Here is a 17,676-nt window from a genome sequence, read left to right as displayed (position 1 = left end):
CGTTTCACGGAGCCCCGCACGGCAAGGGGAGCCGGGGCCGGGCCGGGCGGCGCGGGGAGGGCCGCGGCGAGGGGGCGGGGCCCGCAGGGGCCGGGGCCCCTGACTGACAGGACAATAGTGCGTGCTCAGGCTTGCGGGCGCCCCCTGGCGGGGGCGGCGCCTGAGTTTTCGTCAAGGGCTGAGCCGCGCTTCACCCGTCACGCAGGCCCGCCCCGGGCTTACCGTGCTGGCCTCGCCCCGTGCAGGGTCCAGGGTACACTTCTGCCTTCTTGGCGATCCCCTTCCCTCGCCTGGAGCTGGGATCGGGACGGCGACACGGAAACCGCGGATTCTGTGTTACACCGCCTCCCGTCACGAGTTACACCCGGCTGCTGCTGCCGCACGGGGGTGGAACGGGTCTGTCTGCTGGTAAATCAAGAGCCCACGTCCTTGTCAAGAGAGATCAGAGCTCAGGCAATCAAAGGACTTCAGAAAAACAATGAATCCACTGCTGGAGCTTCTCCTCTTTTTGGGTCTGCTCATCTACTCCTACTTAGAGGCCTTTGTGAAGCTTTTTATTCCCGTGAAGAGAAAGTCTGTCAGTGGAGAGCTCGTTCTCATCACGGGTGCCGGCCACGGTGTAGGGAGAGCGACCGCCTTTGAGTTTGCCAAGCGCCAGAGCAGGCTGGTTCTGTGGGACATCAATAAGGTAATGGTACAATTTGTATCTTGACTCGCTCATCCCTGAGGCCACTGGGTTTGTAACAGTGGAAGAGAGGCTGCATATACAGTGTATCTGCGTTGTCTCCTTTCACACCTACTCACAGGTGACTGGGTCACTGAGTGTGAGTAGAAGATTTTGCCCCGCTTGCACTGGAGGATGTGGGTGTCTGGATCCCACAGTTACTCGGTGCTGATGAGCAAGGCAGAATGCACAGCATCTCAAAGAGTAGCTGCAGGAGGGGAACGGAGCGCTCAGCAATCTGTTGGTGGAACTGCTGCCTAAGGTTGCAGAAGGCGGCACACTGAGACTAGAAGCCTGTTGCTACAGAGAAGCTGGTTTGCCTTCTGATCGCTGTCTCTCTTCCCTCACATGATACAGGCGGCCATCGTTGTTTTGTGGTGTGTGTGAGCCGTGCTACCCTCTGGCACAGTTACCTGCCTGGACAAGTCCTAGATAAATGTTTACACCAGCCCAAACTCTCATTGCTAATGATTTGACTAGAGCTCAAAATGACCTTGGCAAGAAGAGGACGGACACATCATAGTACTGTGTATAGGAGCAATTTGCCTGGCAGAACAGATCAAAAACTGCAGAGGAGTTTATTGTGTCATCCTGAGTGTGCAAATAAAAAACCTACCAATACCAATCCCTAAACAAACCAAGAAAAGCTTTGTGTAAGGAGCTGTGCAAATAGGGAGGATATTGTGTAATACTTTCAGTGTCTCTTCATGCTACCTGTTGCAGCTAAGGCCAAGCTGTGGTGGGGTGTGAGGAGGCATGGCTCTTGTCTCCTTACGTGCAAGGGCTGCTGCCAAGCAGAGTGTTGTCCATGTTCACTGGAATGGGGAAGAAGGTTTAAACTTTGTCATGAGCAAGCCCTAGCTTTGGTGCTGGGAAATGTATTGTAAGGGTGGGTAGAAGCAGGCACTGAAATACATGGCCAAGAGAGGGGGTTTTAGGTGTGGGCTTCCCTGATGCAACCTAGAAGAAAACTGCCTTGGCAAAGGCCTCGTTCCTGGGGCCACCAGCCTTAAGCAGCTGCTGGGGCTGAGTGGAGCTTCTGTTCTGTGCACGTCACGTGCTGTTCTCCTAGGAAATCTCCAGCCTCTACCTTGTCTGCTGCAGTGCCCAAGCGGCAACACACAGGCAGGGAACAACAGTTATGCATATAAGTCTTTATTTTCTGCCTCTGACAGCATGGCCTTGAGGAGACAGCAGCAGAGTGTGAAAGACTGGGAGCCACTGTGCAAGCCTTCGTGGTGGACTGCAGCAAAAGGGAGGAAATCTACAGCACTGCAGAGAAGGTAGGGGAGCCGGGACACACCCAAAGGCTTACCCAGAGGTGCTTGAGTTTCAGAGAGGTCAGGAAAACAAGAGAAGTGGTATCGTACACAAATCATGCCAGCCCTTGGAATCCTCCCCCACTTTTTGCTGCTTTCAGGACAGAGCGGAAAGTGGCACTTCTGATACCACAGCCACTCTCATCATCTTTTGAAATGCTCCGGCATATCACACCCCTTTGCCAAGTTGGCTCCTTAGACTTCCAACCCCCAAGGAACTCCTGCCTCTTAGTTTCCCAAACAGCACACAGACAACACTGAGGACAGTTGAAACCTTTTATTGTAAAGAATATGGTTCAGCTCCCTCAAAACAGTCTGTATGTCCAGAGTCCCAATAGTCACTACACAGAGCATACTGTGTCCGTGAGTGATGTGTGGAAGGCTATAAATACTGACAGTAATTAGCGAAAAGCATCAGATCTACACCAGATTTCCCAATACCACCGCACAGTTCCTATCACAGCTGGAAATGTGGCACCATCTTCCTCTCCCTAAAGAATCAACATTAAGAATTCAATTAATTGTCACTCATCTTCCACAGCCTTGAATGTTTTGGTAATGAATGACACACACCTTTCTGGGTTTCTTCTGTCCTGAAGGTGAAAAAGGACATAGGGGACGTCTCCATCCTGGTGAATAATGCTGGTGTGATTACATGTGCTGACCTGCTCTCGACTCAGGACCACCAGATTGAAAGAATGTTTGAGGTCAACATTCTTGCTCACATGTGGGTAAGGTCCACCACCATCTTCATGCCTATGTTCTTTGGAGAATGTTGCTGAGGAGGCATATTTAGACTAACAACTATTTTCAGCTACCAGTGAATTAGAAAAGCATCTTTCTGATGTGTGTAGCACAGGGGTACCCAGTGAGACTGACTGTTGGGAAACTTGATTAACCTCTTACTGATCTGAGCCTGGCACAGTTTTAAGTCTTTCTTTTCTTTGCATGAGCTTACCTGTGACAGCGTCATCTGTAGCTTGGGTTGGTCTCAGTCACAGATGTATCAGGGCTCTTCTTTCAGCTGTTAAGGACATGCTGTTTGTGATGGAAGAAGAGACGTGCTACAGATTGACGAGCCTTTTCTTGTATGTGCTGGGGTGAAACATTGGGAGCCTTGTCGCTGACACCTAAACCCTAAAAAGCAGCATAGGAGAATCTGAGGTACTGTGCAGCACATAGCATTAGCAACAGCATTAGTCAGTTAACAATAGTCAGGGTCATCACTGAATATGCCTAATATCTCTTTCCCCACCCCATTTCTGCCTCTTGGTTGAAATGACTTTCAAGACCACAAGAGCTTTCCTGCCAACCATGATGAAAAACAACCATGGTCACATTGTCACGGTGGCTTCGGCAGCAGGTCATTTTGTGTTGTCTTTCATGGTGACTTATTGGTAAGTGATTTTCACGTCAGCTCTCTTTATTTTTATTTGTGACTGCTTCATCAGCCAGTGCAAAGTAACTGAAATAATCATCCCACTGAACATGGTACACCCAAAACATGGTGCTTAGGAGGAAGAAAACCACAACAACCAGGACTTAAGGATGCCTGCAGGTTCCCACCAGTTTGCTTATTAGCACTGATTGAATCAGGAGCAATACTTGTATGAAGGAATAGGATGTGACACATCAACTAAGAAAAGCTGCTATTTTTTTTCTGTCTCTCATTGATCCAGACTTTTGCTTCACAAAAAAAAGTTATCCTCTTCCCTTCTCCTTCATAGAAAGTAGATCTGATGCGAGGTGGTGGTGTGTTGTGAAGTAAACTCCCAATGAGTAGCTTTGATCTTTCTACTGTTGTAGCAATGACTGCAGTGTATAGAAATACTTCTAGTATCATGAGATAAAACTGATTTTTGATTGTAAACTTACCTTTCCAAAGGTAAAAACATGATAATACTTCCTGTGTTATGTAAGCACTCTGACTGATACACCTGAGAGGTTGATGCATTGCCTATTTCTTCTAGAAGCCCTTGAAACACATCTAGAAAAATCATAGTCCATGAACAGAGAAACTATGAGACTGCATATTGTCCTTCTGCAACAGATCTAGCCCCTATGACAGCAGCTCCATGCAGAGCAATCTTCCCGTGTGTACACTCGTTCTTAGACAGTTGTTCACTGCTGCAATATGAGAACTCCTGAGCCAAGGATTTTACGTGGATTACATTGTCCATATCAAGAGCAGTCAATAAACTGATTCAATAGCTTTATGTTCTTTTGGAGCTGATTTATACTCTTGGCCTGCACCAATTTCCGTGGCATTAACTTCCTCAATTTTGCATGGATAATGCTCCTCTATTTCAAAACTCACCTGTCAGTGTCACAAGATGCTCCTGTGTTGTGCAAGAAACCATATTAGAATCACTCCCTGCCCTCTCAGCTGGGTTACGTTTTTTTCCCCTCCCAGTCAGTACTGTGTGATTTTTTAGAGTATCTCCACTTGTAGAAAGTTAGAAATAGTATTCCTGTCTTCTCATCTGTGCTTTTCTTCCCCTGCAGCTCAAGCAAGTTTGCTGCAGTTGGATTTCATAAAGCTCTGACAGAGGAGCTGTCTACCCTGGGAAAGGATGGAATAAAGACCACATGTCTTTGCCCGGTATTCATAAACACAGGATTTGTCAAAAACCCCACCACAAGGTAACTATCCAAACTGTGTCTTACTTTCCTTCATTGCATCTGGGCATCACAGATTAGCCCCCAGGTTTAGGGCTTCTATTCCCATTGACTGTATGAAAAAGGCATATAGAGTTGGCTACAGAAAATCTGCAATGTCATTTCACCCACATCATAGCTGCATTTGAACTACTTAAGTTTGTGCATATGTGAAATATCCTACATCAGGTAATACCACTCCCATTTTACCACTGCAGCTCTTACAGATGTGCTTTCCTTCACAGGCTTGGAAAGATTTTGGAGATCGAAGAAGTTGTAGAGGCCCTGATGGAAGGAATACTGACCAACAAGAAAATGGTTTTTGTTCCATCACATCAAGGCATTGGTTTACTTCTTGAAAGGTAAGTAGAAAAAAGAAAACAAACACCACCACACACTGAACACCACATGTATCAAAGATAACATACTGAGTGTACAACTATCAAATATGTAACATCTGATTCTAGATTAAGTTGTATTTTAGAACACATAACAAGGTAATCAGACACCACAGTCATTCTTTCTAATGGCAGCAGCAGACATCATACACAGAAAGATCCTTTGAGTCCTCTTGTAGGTTGTTGTGATCCACTTTCTGCAGCTCAGTGGAGAATTCAAACACTCTACAGGGTGACAGGGAGGGAGAGGGAGAACAAGAAAACAGTTGTTTTGCACAGCTGGCCATTTCTCTTGGGCTTGCAAAAACATCTTCTCTGAGCCAGCAGCCCCCGTGTAGCTCCAGAAAGAGCTGAGGACCTGCTGCTTGTTAGTGCTGGTTTCTTCATGTCAACAGCGAAGATCGAATTCACAGTGGCTGAGCAAAGTTACTTCAGAAGGGCTCTACTGCTTCTCTCTGCCATGTAAAGCAAAATCGGTCTTCTCACATGTCTTTAATATCCAGTGTAGCTGCTCTGCTGAGGGGGCATTTTCACCAGAGCTCAGGTTCCAAACCTGGAATTCACATCAGAACAAGTAAATTAGGTTCTCAGTTAAGTTCTACAGTACTTCATGAAACTCTTAGTAATATCTTGTTTGTGTAAGCCTGCAAACTTGGCTCTAACCCCAGATTTATTTTAATGAGGTGGTGCAAAGGTGTTTGGTTTTATTTGTTTTTTTTCCCTCAAATTCCCCAAATTAACCAGAGACGTTTTTGAAGGCAAAGAGAAAGCAAATGAACACACCTCTGTTCAATATTAAAATGTCCTGGATCCTGCAGCAATATTGCAATCTAACTCATGTCCAGTACATACCTGTCCTGGAATTGTCATAAAAGGACACGGGTGAGATTGAAGTTGAAATTAGTCAGAGATTGATGCAGGCTGCATATTCTTTCGAAATAACACCTGGTTTAAGTCTTGGTCTCAGTCTGTGTGTGTGCACACTTCTGCTCCCAGACCAGCTCCTCTCTCACCTGCAGTGCCACTTTTTCCCATAATTTAAGTTTCTTATCCTACATGTACTTTCACATTATTATCTCTTCCAGATTGTTTCCAGAACGTGCCCTGAAGGCTCTGATGAAGATGACCGAAATCAAGTTTGATGCAGTTGTTGGGCAGAGAAGCACTCAGTGAAAAGCAAAAATTGATACGCATTCCCTAGTGGCACAAGCGAAAACAGAGCATATGCTGAGCATAGTTCAGCTGGCTTTATGAAGGACTAAGACAGATGCTTCCAAGTCACCATTTCCAAGCGCATGTAAGGGTTTATCCCATACCTGCAGCAGGGACGTACCTACGTAACATGGAGCATTAACAAAGCAGAGATGCAGCTCTCGAAGCTTAAACCGCTGCTGTGGCTGTACATTACATCGGCTTTACCTCCTACTGCTGAGGCAGACAGGAACTCCCACAAAGCCCATCTTTGGGACAGCACAGCTGCTTACCTGAGTGCAAAGGGTTTGCCTGAGAATATGTTAATCTGGACTCATCCCTAAGCTGAAGTATCTTGCAAGAAGCGCAGCTCATAGAGGAGGTGGGTGGCCTGTTTCGCCTATCTTTTTAAATTTAAAATATGCTCTAATGATCACTGAATATCATGTGCCTTTGTAGTGATTGCTTGAAATAATACAGTCTTTTATGTTATGCAATACCTAATTACATCAATTATCAGTTATGCATTAGCACCACCAACATGCCTTGTTCTGAATAAATACAGTTCTCTAACCCAAAGTTGTCTCTTGGCAGTGAAAGTCATAACCAGGTCTTAGTGGTGCGTTTAAGGTACAGTATCAAGTAATACACCCTTTCCCTGTGCTATTTCTCACATTTCTTGTCTGCAATTCCCAGATACCTTTAAAACACCTTCATGCGAAAACAGCATATTTCTCTGCAAATTGCTGGGTCCCCTCCTGCATTTCATGAATGCTAGAAAATATTATTTGTTTCATGAGAACACACACCAAGTTGGGATATTTTTCTCCTTACAAGACAAATAATCCAACTTAATGAAAATTCTGCAGCCTGTCTGCTTCAGTATTCGTAAGTCAGTCTCATTTATTAAAGAAAAGAGTAAGGTTAAACTGAGCCAGGAAAGCCTGGTGGCAGGCAAGATTAAGTTGAAGTCCACAGGCATTCTGCACCTGTGTACAGCACAAAAGAAGGCCAGAACGGGGGAGCTGGAAACTCTTGAATCTGTCTCCATCTCAGCTAATTAACACATTAATCACAGGACAAACATACAACCATACAGACACCAGATGACACATGTGTCTCCATATATCTCTTTTCCTTCTGTATCTTCAAACACATATGCACCAGACTATGTTCCACTCCTCTGAAACACTGTCATGCTGCCTGGAGAAGATGCTGCAGCAACAACATCCCTGTGTGCTCCTGCGCTTTACTGTCCCACCTCTGCTCTGCCCCTTCCAGGTGCAGGGGAGCAGCAGAGCAGGAATGCTCAGCAGGATGAGGCACACCAGGTGCTACAGGTGTCAGCAAGGCAGGTATTGCACCAATGGGGCTGCACCACGGTTCCTGAGCGAGAATGGCAGAGCAGGTACCACAATGGTGGCTGAGTCTGCAGGAACAAGACGAGTGCCAGCTCACACCAGGAAGTCACCTCAGGATCAGCAAGGTACAGGGCCAGGCATGGCACCCAACAGCTCAGCCCATGCAAGGCCAGGGCTTAAATCCAGGTGCCAGGGCAGAGGGTGCAGAAGGAAAGGCTCCAGATGAGCCTTCTCACAGCTCCTCACCACAAGTGAGCGGCCTGCTCTAATGGGACTCACCTCAACCAGGAGGTTAAACCCCCAAAGGTCTTTGGCCTGTGGTACAGGAGAACAGTACCTGATGAAACACAGGTCAAAGACCTCTGCAGAGCACGGACCACCTTTGGCCTGTGTGCTCAAGTCCCACCCGTGCCAGGCGTATCTGGCTTGCAGCGACTCAAGAGTGGCCTGAACATGTGGCCATCTTTGGCACAGCTGGAAATGGGTGGCTTCCAGCAGAACCCATCCTGCTCTCTTGAGCATTTCATATTATTGGGGAACCTGAGGGTCTTCAATAAAGAGAGAGCACTCATCATCCAGCTCTGCTTGCTCTTATGTGGCAGCACATAGAAGTTTGTGCTGCCGACAGCCTAAATGACACAAAAATAGTTTCCTTTTTGCTCATGTAACAATGATGTAATGAGACATTCAGGGTGTGTTAAAGCACAAGTTGTCAGCTTGGGAAGTTTGGCTTCACAGTGCAAGATTCCTGGAGCTGAGAAAGGAAAATAAAGAAGGGGTTTGAAAAATCCAGGGTGAAAAAATAATAATAATAATAAAAATAAATGTTACAAGCCAGTTAAAGAATATTTAGACATGGATTGTATTTAAAACCAAGACCCTTCAAACCCCAGAATATCTGAGAAGCATGTTTTGAGTCCCGAAGGATAAAGGAGGCCAGTTTGCATGTCTGTTCCATGAGTTTTGTAAATCTGTTTTCCCTGCCTCAGGGGCATCACTCAAATCTGGGAACCATGATTTAATATCTTGTGTCTAATGAGAAGTAAGTTCTTTGTTTTGTGCTGCTCCGGCTTTTATTTAGGCTACATATTCAGCTCTTGCTTAGAAGGCAGACCTGTCACAAGTGAGAGCCACTTGCTCTTCCCCATATTGCCCAAGACTTCAAGTCTTCTGCTTGGCATAAATAAACAGACAGAAAAGCAAGGATTTAAACCTTCATCTCCTAAACACCAGTGTCAGAACTGAACCATCAAACCTCTTGGACTCCTTAATCTCTTCCTGGCCACAAGAGAAACTTATCCCAAAGTCTGGTCATTACAGGTGCCTAGCAGGAGCCTCTATGAGCAAGATTCATACAGCCGCCTACAGGTAAACCCCAAATTTGAAGAGTTGTACCTCACACCCTGGCTTAAGACTCTTTAGAAGGCAGGTTGGTGACTCTGGTCTCATGTTCTGCCTCCCTCTGAGGTGTCTCTTGGAATGAGCGCTTCTCTGCCCTCCGTGCTGCTCCCATCTTAGCTACAGCACTGACAGGAGCCCGTGCCAGGAAAATGACAGCACCACTGAGCCATGTAATTAGGGCCTGGCCCAACCATTGATGTGTTAATTAAGAACAAAACAAAGTTCTAAGAGAAAAGCAAAAAGTCCCTAGCTCTGAATCTCTCTGCTGGATTGACCCAGTCTCCTGCAGACAAGATGAGTAACTGCAGCCAAACCACCAGGACATTGGTCTGTGGAGCTCCTTCCTCAGCTCCTGCAAGCTGTTTCACTTTCAGAAGCACACGGGTGTGAGTACCCCAGGGAGTTTATGTAGCAGGTGCACTATGTGTTCTTCGAATTGCTGCACCTGGCATGCAGATGCTACTGGCTTGAGTACACTGCTAGCTGACAGAGGCTCTGTTCCCCAGTATGGCAATAAAGAAAGAAAACTATTTATATCACAAAGCCTATAGCTGTATTTGTAAGCTGTGTGGGCCAGGCACCACACTCATGCACTGTTCTGCAGGCATCCATACTGACCAAGTGTTAGCAGGCCTCCTGGCATAGCTCTGGCAAGTAACTGTGTCTGGCAGCAGATGCTCTGACACTGTGCGGGGACAGCATGTCTCCAGGTGTTGCGGGGCAGGCAGTGTGGGTGAGACCATCTGTTGTGCAAGAGAAGTAGAAGTTTTCAAACATGGAAGCCTTCTGAGGACACCATCCAAATCAACAAAGGAGCAGCTGTGATAGTTTCCTTTTGACCACTATATATGCAGACCTGACTGGTCTGAAATTTGAGAGGCTGATTATCACAGGAAAGATCCACATTTAACAACAATATTTAACAACAGTTAGTAGTCATAATTACTGTCTTCATTGTGATAAGTAAAATTTTCAAAGTCTTTAGCTGGCTTCAGCTCATCTCAGTCACATCAAGTCTTAATGAATTTCTAATAGCATGGACTAAAGATCCCCACACCACTGCAGCCTAATCTGTCTCTAGCAAAGTCTAAGAATACTTATTTGGAGAATGGCTCTGCTGCATTTTTCCAAAGTCCTTGAGTTATACTCAAAATGTTAGAAGAATCATCCCAAATTGTGTTTCTTGTCACAAACCTAGGCCGCTTAAAATCATGGCTGTGTATCCTATTGCTACTGTCTCCTAACACTGGGGCCCCAGCCTCATGACTGGGGCAATACATATATTTTAGTGCTTGCAGGTAATACCAGCATGCATATGATAATATAATAATATGCAATTTTAGCCAGCATTTCAGAAAATGGATTTCTAAATGCACAGATCTTCCTGAACCAAACAGTTCAATTAAAGGTTTTGCCTTTTTTTTTTTTTTTTTTTTTTTTTTACAACTGCTCCCCTGTAATTAAGCATCTGATATCACTGGCTGTTCAATGGGTTGCAAAATGTTTGCCAAATTCCATTCTGAAACAAATTTTTGGTACCTCAAACCTTTCAGATTTTTTCACTCCGCATTTGGCATCTGGCTCTATTCCAAGCACATCTCTTGGTTTTTGTACCTGCACAGTATGAGCTCACCACTAAGCAGACCACAGTCTTACCACAAAACTTCTGTTAGACTATGAGGAAGGCAACATTTATCCAACAAGCCAGGTGTTAGCGGGAGTAAACATGCTCTCATGCAAACTATTTCCCCTCTATATTATCAGCTTATTAATGTTCACAGCTGGTAGCTGTTTTCCAAAACATCACAATCAAAATGTTTTTCAAGAAACGTTCTAGTTAAACAGATACTGCAACAGGAAGATATGTTCATTACTCAAAAATAATCCAGTGACAAGAGTGCTTGTGTTTTTAGATACTCCACTCACGTTTACTATTGCCTACCAGCTTGCTAATCACAAGGTAATCTCCAATGGAAAAAAAACACCAAACTAAACAAACAAAACCACACCAAACAAACAACAACAAAAAAACCCACAGCACAAAACCAACACTCAACAGGAACTTGCATCAATCTTTCAATGACCATATAGCTTTGATGATGAAATGCTGCTGACCTGGAATATAGTACATAAGAAGTTCTTTGAGCCTTATAGTACTGACACCTGCACTGTAAAAGAGGTGAAAATTTGAAGATCATATAATACACCTAACCGTTTTTACTACTGTGCAGACATTTTCAGTGTTACCTTCTCAGCTAAACACTTTGCTCACGTGGCACATTTCCGTTTCCATCCTCCTCTCTCTCTCTGGCATAAAATATCGAGAGCCCTTTTAAACACAATCACAATTCCAAGGGGATTTTAATTAGCTTGTCTAGTGAAGGCTACATGATGATTTACAGCAAGCAAAGTAATATAAGACAAAAAAATAAAAAGATAAAACATTTTAGATGAATTTATTATTTCCTTAGAAGTACCCTTTTAAGTCACTCAGAGCTACATGTCAGTTCCTGTGAATTTAATGAATACTTTCAGGCAAAAAAAAAATGTGTAAAACATTTGGGGGAAGATAAATTGAGTCAAGTTCAATTTTACAGGAGAACACCAAATACAAACTATTTTTTTTTAATTAATGCATCAGAACAAGATATGTGATTTCCATGGCTCTGGTATGAAAAAGAGAACCTCTACTCTGGGATATGATGCAGATCCTGCTTCTCAAAGGCTCTGTATTTAATACATACAGGCTAATTGTTACATGGCAAGCTTCCCTTGGGCCACACAGCTAACATTGACCACAGGCTACCTCCAGATCTCACTGTGCTGGTTTAAAATTACACATTTGCTAACTGTTTCTTATTTTAGGAAGTTTAAATGAGTACAAGTGCCATAAGAACATTCTACTAAGCATGAGCTAAACTTTATTCCTCACAAGGAAAAAGAACATACAAGCAAAACCAATCACACTAATTAATGGAGGCACAATTAGAGCTAAACCAGCTAGGTTGCTCCCAGGATTCAAGTGAGTATCTCTGCACAGGACTACAGAGATACTTTGGAAAGAATACTCCCTTTATATCTGTTAACTGTAATGGATGCAACATCAGGAATGAGTAGGTGAGGATAATTTAAAATGCAACACCTTATGGAAGTAATTTATACTCCCTGTTTATAAGTTCATTTTTTATATAAAGAATTCATGACTCACAAGAGTTATTTTGTGCTTAATCTATAGGGTTAATCAGTAATCGACTTAGGGGCAGGAGTGACTGTAGCTCACTTGACACTTTCTCTTCTCAGGAACAAGGAACAGATAAAAAGGAAGGAATGGCAGCATGTGCCAAACAGAGGTATATTCTCCTTCAGCAGGATCACATAAGTCCACATATACCCCAGGACTATCTATAAGAAAACAGCAGCACAGATTTTTCAGGTAGTTATTTTTAAACCCACAGATTGTTCGAATCTTGCCCTGTCACACACGACACAGTCTTTACATCTGCAGCCTCAGAAGTCGTGAACCTTAGGACAGTCCATACACAGTTACATTGAGCACAGTTCTCAAGTAAGTTCCTAAACACATAATATGAGTCCTAGGCAACCAAATTCTAAAGCACAATCCTCAAAACTCTAAAAGCAGTTTTAGACAATGCCTGTGCTGTGCAACACCATGCTATCTCAGTGTTCATTCAAATGCACTGAGAAAGAGATACTTTGCATACACAGTCCCATGCTTATCTGCTATCTTGGATCACAACGGCTGTTCAGCTGCCTTAGTGCAACTCCGTAGTAACGTGTTTGGGAAAGGGATCGTTCTTCATTCAGCAGCTAACTCAAGGATCTCTGGATGATGACCCAGTGCAAATTTATACTCCGTGCATGACACCTTCTCGGCAAGATATAATAAAACTACCTCGCATTTGGTCTCTATCTGAAGCCTCCTCAAGGTAGGTTTTTATGCTCCTGTGGGATCTCACCCTGGATGCATACCTGGCACACACACAGATTTAGCTCAGCTTAGCACACAAAGCCACAGTCACTCAACATGCCAAAATCCTTTTTACCCAAGCTGTCAGGTCATAATTTCTCTTTTGTACCAAGTGAACTTCTTTTTTCCTCCTGAAAAATAACATTGACAAATAATCAGATATTTAAGCTTTCACAGTTGGTTGTTTAGTAATATATCTGATGCCTTTTTGTTGTTGTGGGTTTTTTTGTTTGTTTGTTTGTTTTGTTTGTTTTTTGTTTGGTTTGGGTTTTTGTTTGTTTTTGTTGTTGTTGTTGTTGTTTTTACTATTAGGGAATAAGCAATAACTTTAAATTAGTTTTTCAGAGGGCGATCCTGTTCTCAAAGCATCTCTGCTTGATAAAAAAGTCTCTATCACTTAGCTGACTGGGCACAGTTGGAAACTATTTCTTATTTTGTAAACATTAACCCTGGATAGAAGATGTATTAAAATTAGGCAGCAAAAAAGATACATGACAATAAAGGTCAGTTTTAAGAATCTATGTTTTAATTTTTTGTGTTTCTCATTTAATAAGTCAGCCTTTACAGCAAGTAGGTAAAGTTTTGAGGTCTTACAGATTCCTTAAAGCCAACCAACCAACCAAGTAGCTTAACAACCACCCTGGTTTTATTCTTTTGTTGCAGGTTATTTTAAATTATCATTATTCTGCTTCAAAATTTCCCATTCAACAGGCTCTATGCTGCCTAACTTCAGATACAATTCAAAGCCTGGGAGTCTGAAGTCCCTTTCACTACTAATATGCATCATAGAACACAGGCTGGTCTTTTATGTTCTTGAATTATTGTTGCAAAGCTAAGGAGATGGCCGAATAAACTTAACTAAAGATATTAGGATACGAATCAGATTTCCATTTCCTAAAATGTAATTTCTGACCAGTGTAATGATATAAATATTAACTGCATTTTCTAGAAGATGTTTTCTGATTCTAAAATTGCTAACCCAATGAGCCAGTATAGCTTTAAATTCAAGTCTTTAAGAGAACCAAATCACATAACTTATTTTATGTTTACTAACAGAACAGAGGAAGAACATTTCCCAGAACACACTGCAGTCACAGTGAATTGTCAGAAATCCAGCCTCAAAGTTTCTCCATGTTCAGGAAAAGGTAACCTCTTTCTGTCATCAGAGATTATACATTACACATGTAAATCACTACTTGCAAAGACTTAGTAGATATACGTATCTGAGGGCAGGAGGGGTTTGGTTGTGCTGAAAGCCCCAGCAGCAGCAAAACTATACAACAGCACCTGTGTGGGTTGAAGGCCTGATGAAACTATTACTGAAATCAATGGGAGCCTTTTTGGTGATTTCCAGGGGCCTTGGATGAGAGCCACAATACATTACAAGCAGTATCACGACTCTCAAAACCAGAAATAAGAGCACAAAGGCATTAGTTTCTTATTTAGAATAGCAGTTTGCCCACTGATTCCTCCTACTTCCATACAGAACAGAGCAACCAGCTCGCTCCAACTCCTGGTGCTTGTCTCAGGAAGATGTGATGTAAAATTTCCTGTATCTTCTTAAGTGTCAAGGTTCCATCTTGAAGAGAATCCATCTAGGAAAGTATAGGAGCTTCCAGGCAAACGGAAATGTGCTGTGAAGAAGTCAGACATACGATGTACAAGCAATGAGGCCAACAAAGAATAAAAGTGCATGCTGCAATAGAAAGTAAGGAGAAAACTGCAAAATGTAAAGGCCTGACAATGTTGTTCCCATCAGAGCATTGGCTGCATGCCTGTGGTTCTGGAGGCCTGCTGGGTAGCCCCGTTCTTAATTCTCTGACCAGGGGGTCTGTCTACATGGGTCAGTCCATCCCACCACAGTCTTCTGGAAACTGCTTGTGGCATCTCTGCCAGGTACATACAGGTTAGTGCCCTTCAAACACATGGATGGATTTGGGGAGGATTGCTAGGTTTTTTGTATTCAGAAAAAATAGCCACTAAGGCATTGCCAAGTTTGAATTTTCTGAAATGTGTTTATGGAAAACTTGTAATGTTTTGGGTTGATCCTAAGTAGCATGATCTGGGAAGTTCAACACATCAGATAATCACTTCAGCTGTTTGCTACCCGATTTTCACCATCTTGGACATCTGTGAAATACATGACAGGGTGGGGATGGCAGGAATAACAACCATAAACTGCAATATATTTTAGATAACAAATATTATGCCCGTTTTCCCATGGATAGTGTCCTGGTTCTTTCTCAAATAGGCCAGCTCAAATAGCAGTGTTATTTTGTTGTAGATTTTTGGACGTAGTGTATGTGCATTCCATGTGGAACTGTAAACCTCCAGCCACCCATTCTCAGATAAGCATGGATTTATAAAACTCCTGCTTTTCCTGTGTTGCATTCAAGAAAAAAAAGGAAATCCTAGAATTATTATGCAGCTCTACAGAGGCAAACTTGGCATCCAGCACAAGAATCCAGCTTTCCATTCTGTGGTATGCAACTGGAAAAACTACAGAGCTATTTAGCTGCATGGCTGGAGGCGGAGGGCATTTTCAGTTGGCTGGCTCTGCTTGCTTTTGTGCAAGGCAGATATTTAAGAAGACTCCGTGCTTCTCAGGGCATGTATTTCTTTAATAAGGTCTTTATTCAGTTCTAACAGCCAACGGAACCAAGGCTGACCCGTATTGCTCCACAGGCAGAGTCACTAGAAACCAAGAGACTAAAATGAACATGGGGGAAACAGCAAGCCAACAGACTTATCTTTGCTGTGAAACTGTCCTGGGATGGATGCCTACACCATGCTCCAGCAGCACTCTTGTGCCTTTACTCATGTGTAAATTGTGTTTTGTTTAAAATTGATCTGGAAAACATTTTTCACAAAAAAATCACTCTTTGTTGGAAATAGTCAAAGTGAGAGGTCAGCTGTAGCAGGAAGAGTAACTATTCTCAAATGCTGCTTGATAAGCAAGTGAAGCTGACATAGAAGGATTAGCTGCCCTCTGCGGCCACCAGCTCTTGACGACTTCTGGGGTTCTCCTCTACCCGAGAAGATAAAGTGTGCCCAGAGCAACTCACGTCAGCATCCCTGCATCGCAGCCCGCCCTCGGAGCTACAGCAGCTGCTTTGCACCATCAACACCAACCGCCTGAGCTAAAATAAACTCTGCTGGCCCACTGTTAAATAGTGACAGAGTGCACGTTTCAGTTTTTACTGGGAAGCTTGGCTTCTCCCCTTTTTCTTCCAGCACATCATTTCACAGCAACCGCCTCCCCCGTAATGTTATTATATTTTGCCTCTATCTTAAAAGGTGTCCCTAGAACTACAGCTGCTGTAGCGTGTGAAGCCCTCGCAGCACAAAAGTCCTGTCCCATGAGGTACGGTGTGGTTTCAGTGAAACACTAAGGGAAGTAAAAAAGTGCGATAGTGGCTCAGACATAGCCCAAGCGCTTCCTTCTCGCACTCGGGTTTTGAGGAGAAAAAGAGAACTGCTGGGTTTCTGCAACGTCACAAGCCCGTGGTGGAAGGAGCAGCGAACCGCAGGGCCCTGCTGTGCCGGGTGCACAGCAGACGCTCTGTCACCGCGGCCGGTGGGACAGCGCTGTCCCCAGGGACACCACCGCCCTCACGAAGCAGCCCCTGCGGCCGCCCCGCCCTCCCGGGCGCGGCGCATGCGCTCGGGCCGCCCGCCCCGCGCCGTGTCCCCTCCGCCCGCGGGACCCCGGCCCTCGGCGGAGCGCAGGTGAGTGCGGAGGGCGCCGGGGGGAACCGCGTCTGTCGGCTGAACCGGCGAGGCCAACCCCAGCCTTCCCCCTGCACCCCGCTCCGGGGCCTTTCCCTCGCGCTCCTGCTGCCGGCCCCCGCCGCCGTACGGCGCGATGCCCTCGGCCCGGGCCCGCTGCGGCCATGGTGGGCTGCCCCGGCTTTATGTAACTCGCCTCCCCCAGAGGTAACGGGCAGGCGGTCCTGTCTGCTCTGCTGCCGTGTCTTTATTCTCCTCCTCACACCCCTCCCCGCCTCGGTCCGTTGTTACCCCTGGACCCCTCCCACGCACCTCGCAAGGGCCGGGCAGCCCGCGGCCCGCTCCCGTGGGCGCCCCTCGGGCCCCGCGGCTGCGGAGCGGTACCGGGCCCGGCTCCCTGGCGTGGCAAACGGTTATCGCCACCTACGGCTTCGGCGATACAAACCGAGCCCGAGTTTCTTGTGAATTAACCTAGAATTGGTGCAGATCACCCACGGCTGGGTTATGCCCCTGGCAAGAGCACGGCTGGCTGCCCTCGGCATCTGAGGGGTTATTCTTTGGGAGGCAGCCCTGGAGCCCTGTGCTTACAGAGCTCTTAGTTGCCATATAGATTCAAGCACAGAGACTAAACCACACAAATTGAACTAGGAGTCCACACGTTTCAATATGCTGCATGCAATTCACTACTGTAGAAACCGCAGATCGAGAAAAATGCCCTGATCAGCTTACTGTTGACCTCTGGTAATGGATAACAAGTAATTTCAGTTAGCCCAAGCCAAGTGTTTTCTTGTGTTAGAAAACAATGAGAAATTAGCTGTTGCCACTGGGGAACAGACTCAGGAGTTCCTAGCCTCCCCTTCTTAAATAAATGTGAATTTCAGATGCTTCAGCTCCACCGGCTATTTGT

The 17,676-nt window shown here is 44.9% G+C and overlaps 2 protein-coding genes and 1 long non-coding RNA gene across 3 annotated transcripts in view; 2 read left to right on the top strand and 1 right to left on the bottom strand.

Moving 5' to 3' along the window:
- The first annotated feature begins 181 nt into the window (after positions 1-181).
- On the top strand, positions 182-6,869 carry LOC136100840 (estradiol 17-beta-dehydrogenase 11-like). The gene is made up of 7 exons (XM_065836265.2): positions 182-688; positions 1,900-2,007; positions 2,643-2,774; positions 3,334-3,440; positions 4,549-4,686; positions 4,947-5,063; positions 6,185-6,869. The coding sequence occupies exons 1-7, from the start codon at positions 479-481 to the stop codon at positions 6,270-6,272; spliced, it is 900 nt and encodes a 299-aa protein (XP_065692337.1). The 5' UTR covers positions 182-478; the 3' UTR covers positions 6,273-6,869.
- Positions 4,961-17,676, bottom strand: part of LOC139827827 (uncharacterized) — a 20,596-nt gene continuing 7,880 nt past the window's right edge. Inside the window, exon 3 of the long non-coding RNA XR_011738856.1 lies at positions 4,961-5,652. This is a non-coding gene — a long non-coding RNA (uncharacterized lncRNA). The remainder of the gene's footprint in view (positions 5,653-17,676) is intronic.
- KLHL8 (kelch like family member 8) overlaps positions 16,689-17,676 on the top strand; it is a 27,360-nt gene continuing 26,372 nt past the window's right edge. Inside the window, exon 1 of the mRNA XM_065836892.2 lies at positions 16,689-16,769. The gene's annotated coding sequence lies outside the window, so the exon portion shown is untranslated. The remainder of the gene's footprint in view (positions 16,770-17,676) is intronic.

Source organism: Patagioenas fasciata, chromosome 4 (assembly GCF_037038585.1).
Source record: "Patagioenas fasciata isolate bPatFas1 chromosome 4, bPatFas1.hap1, whole genome shotgun sequence".
In the NCBI taxonomy this organism is placed as follows: domain Eukaryota; kingdom Metazoa; phylum Chordata; class Aves; order Columbiformes; family Columbidae; genus Patagioenas; species Patagioenas fasciata.
Note: the sequence above shows the minus strand (reverse complement) of the source record. Positions and strands in the feature narration are given on the sequence as shown.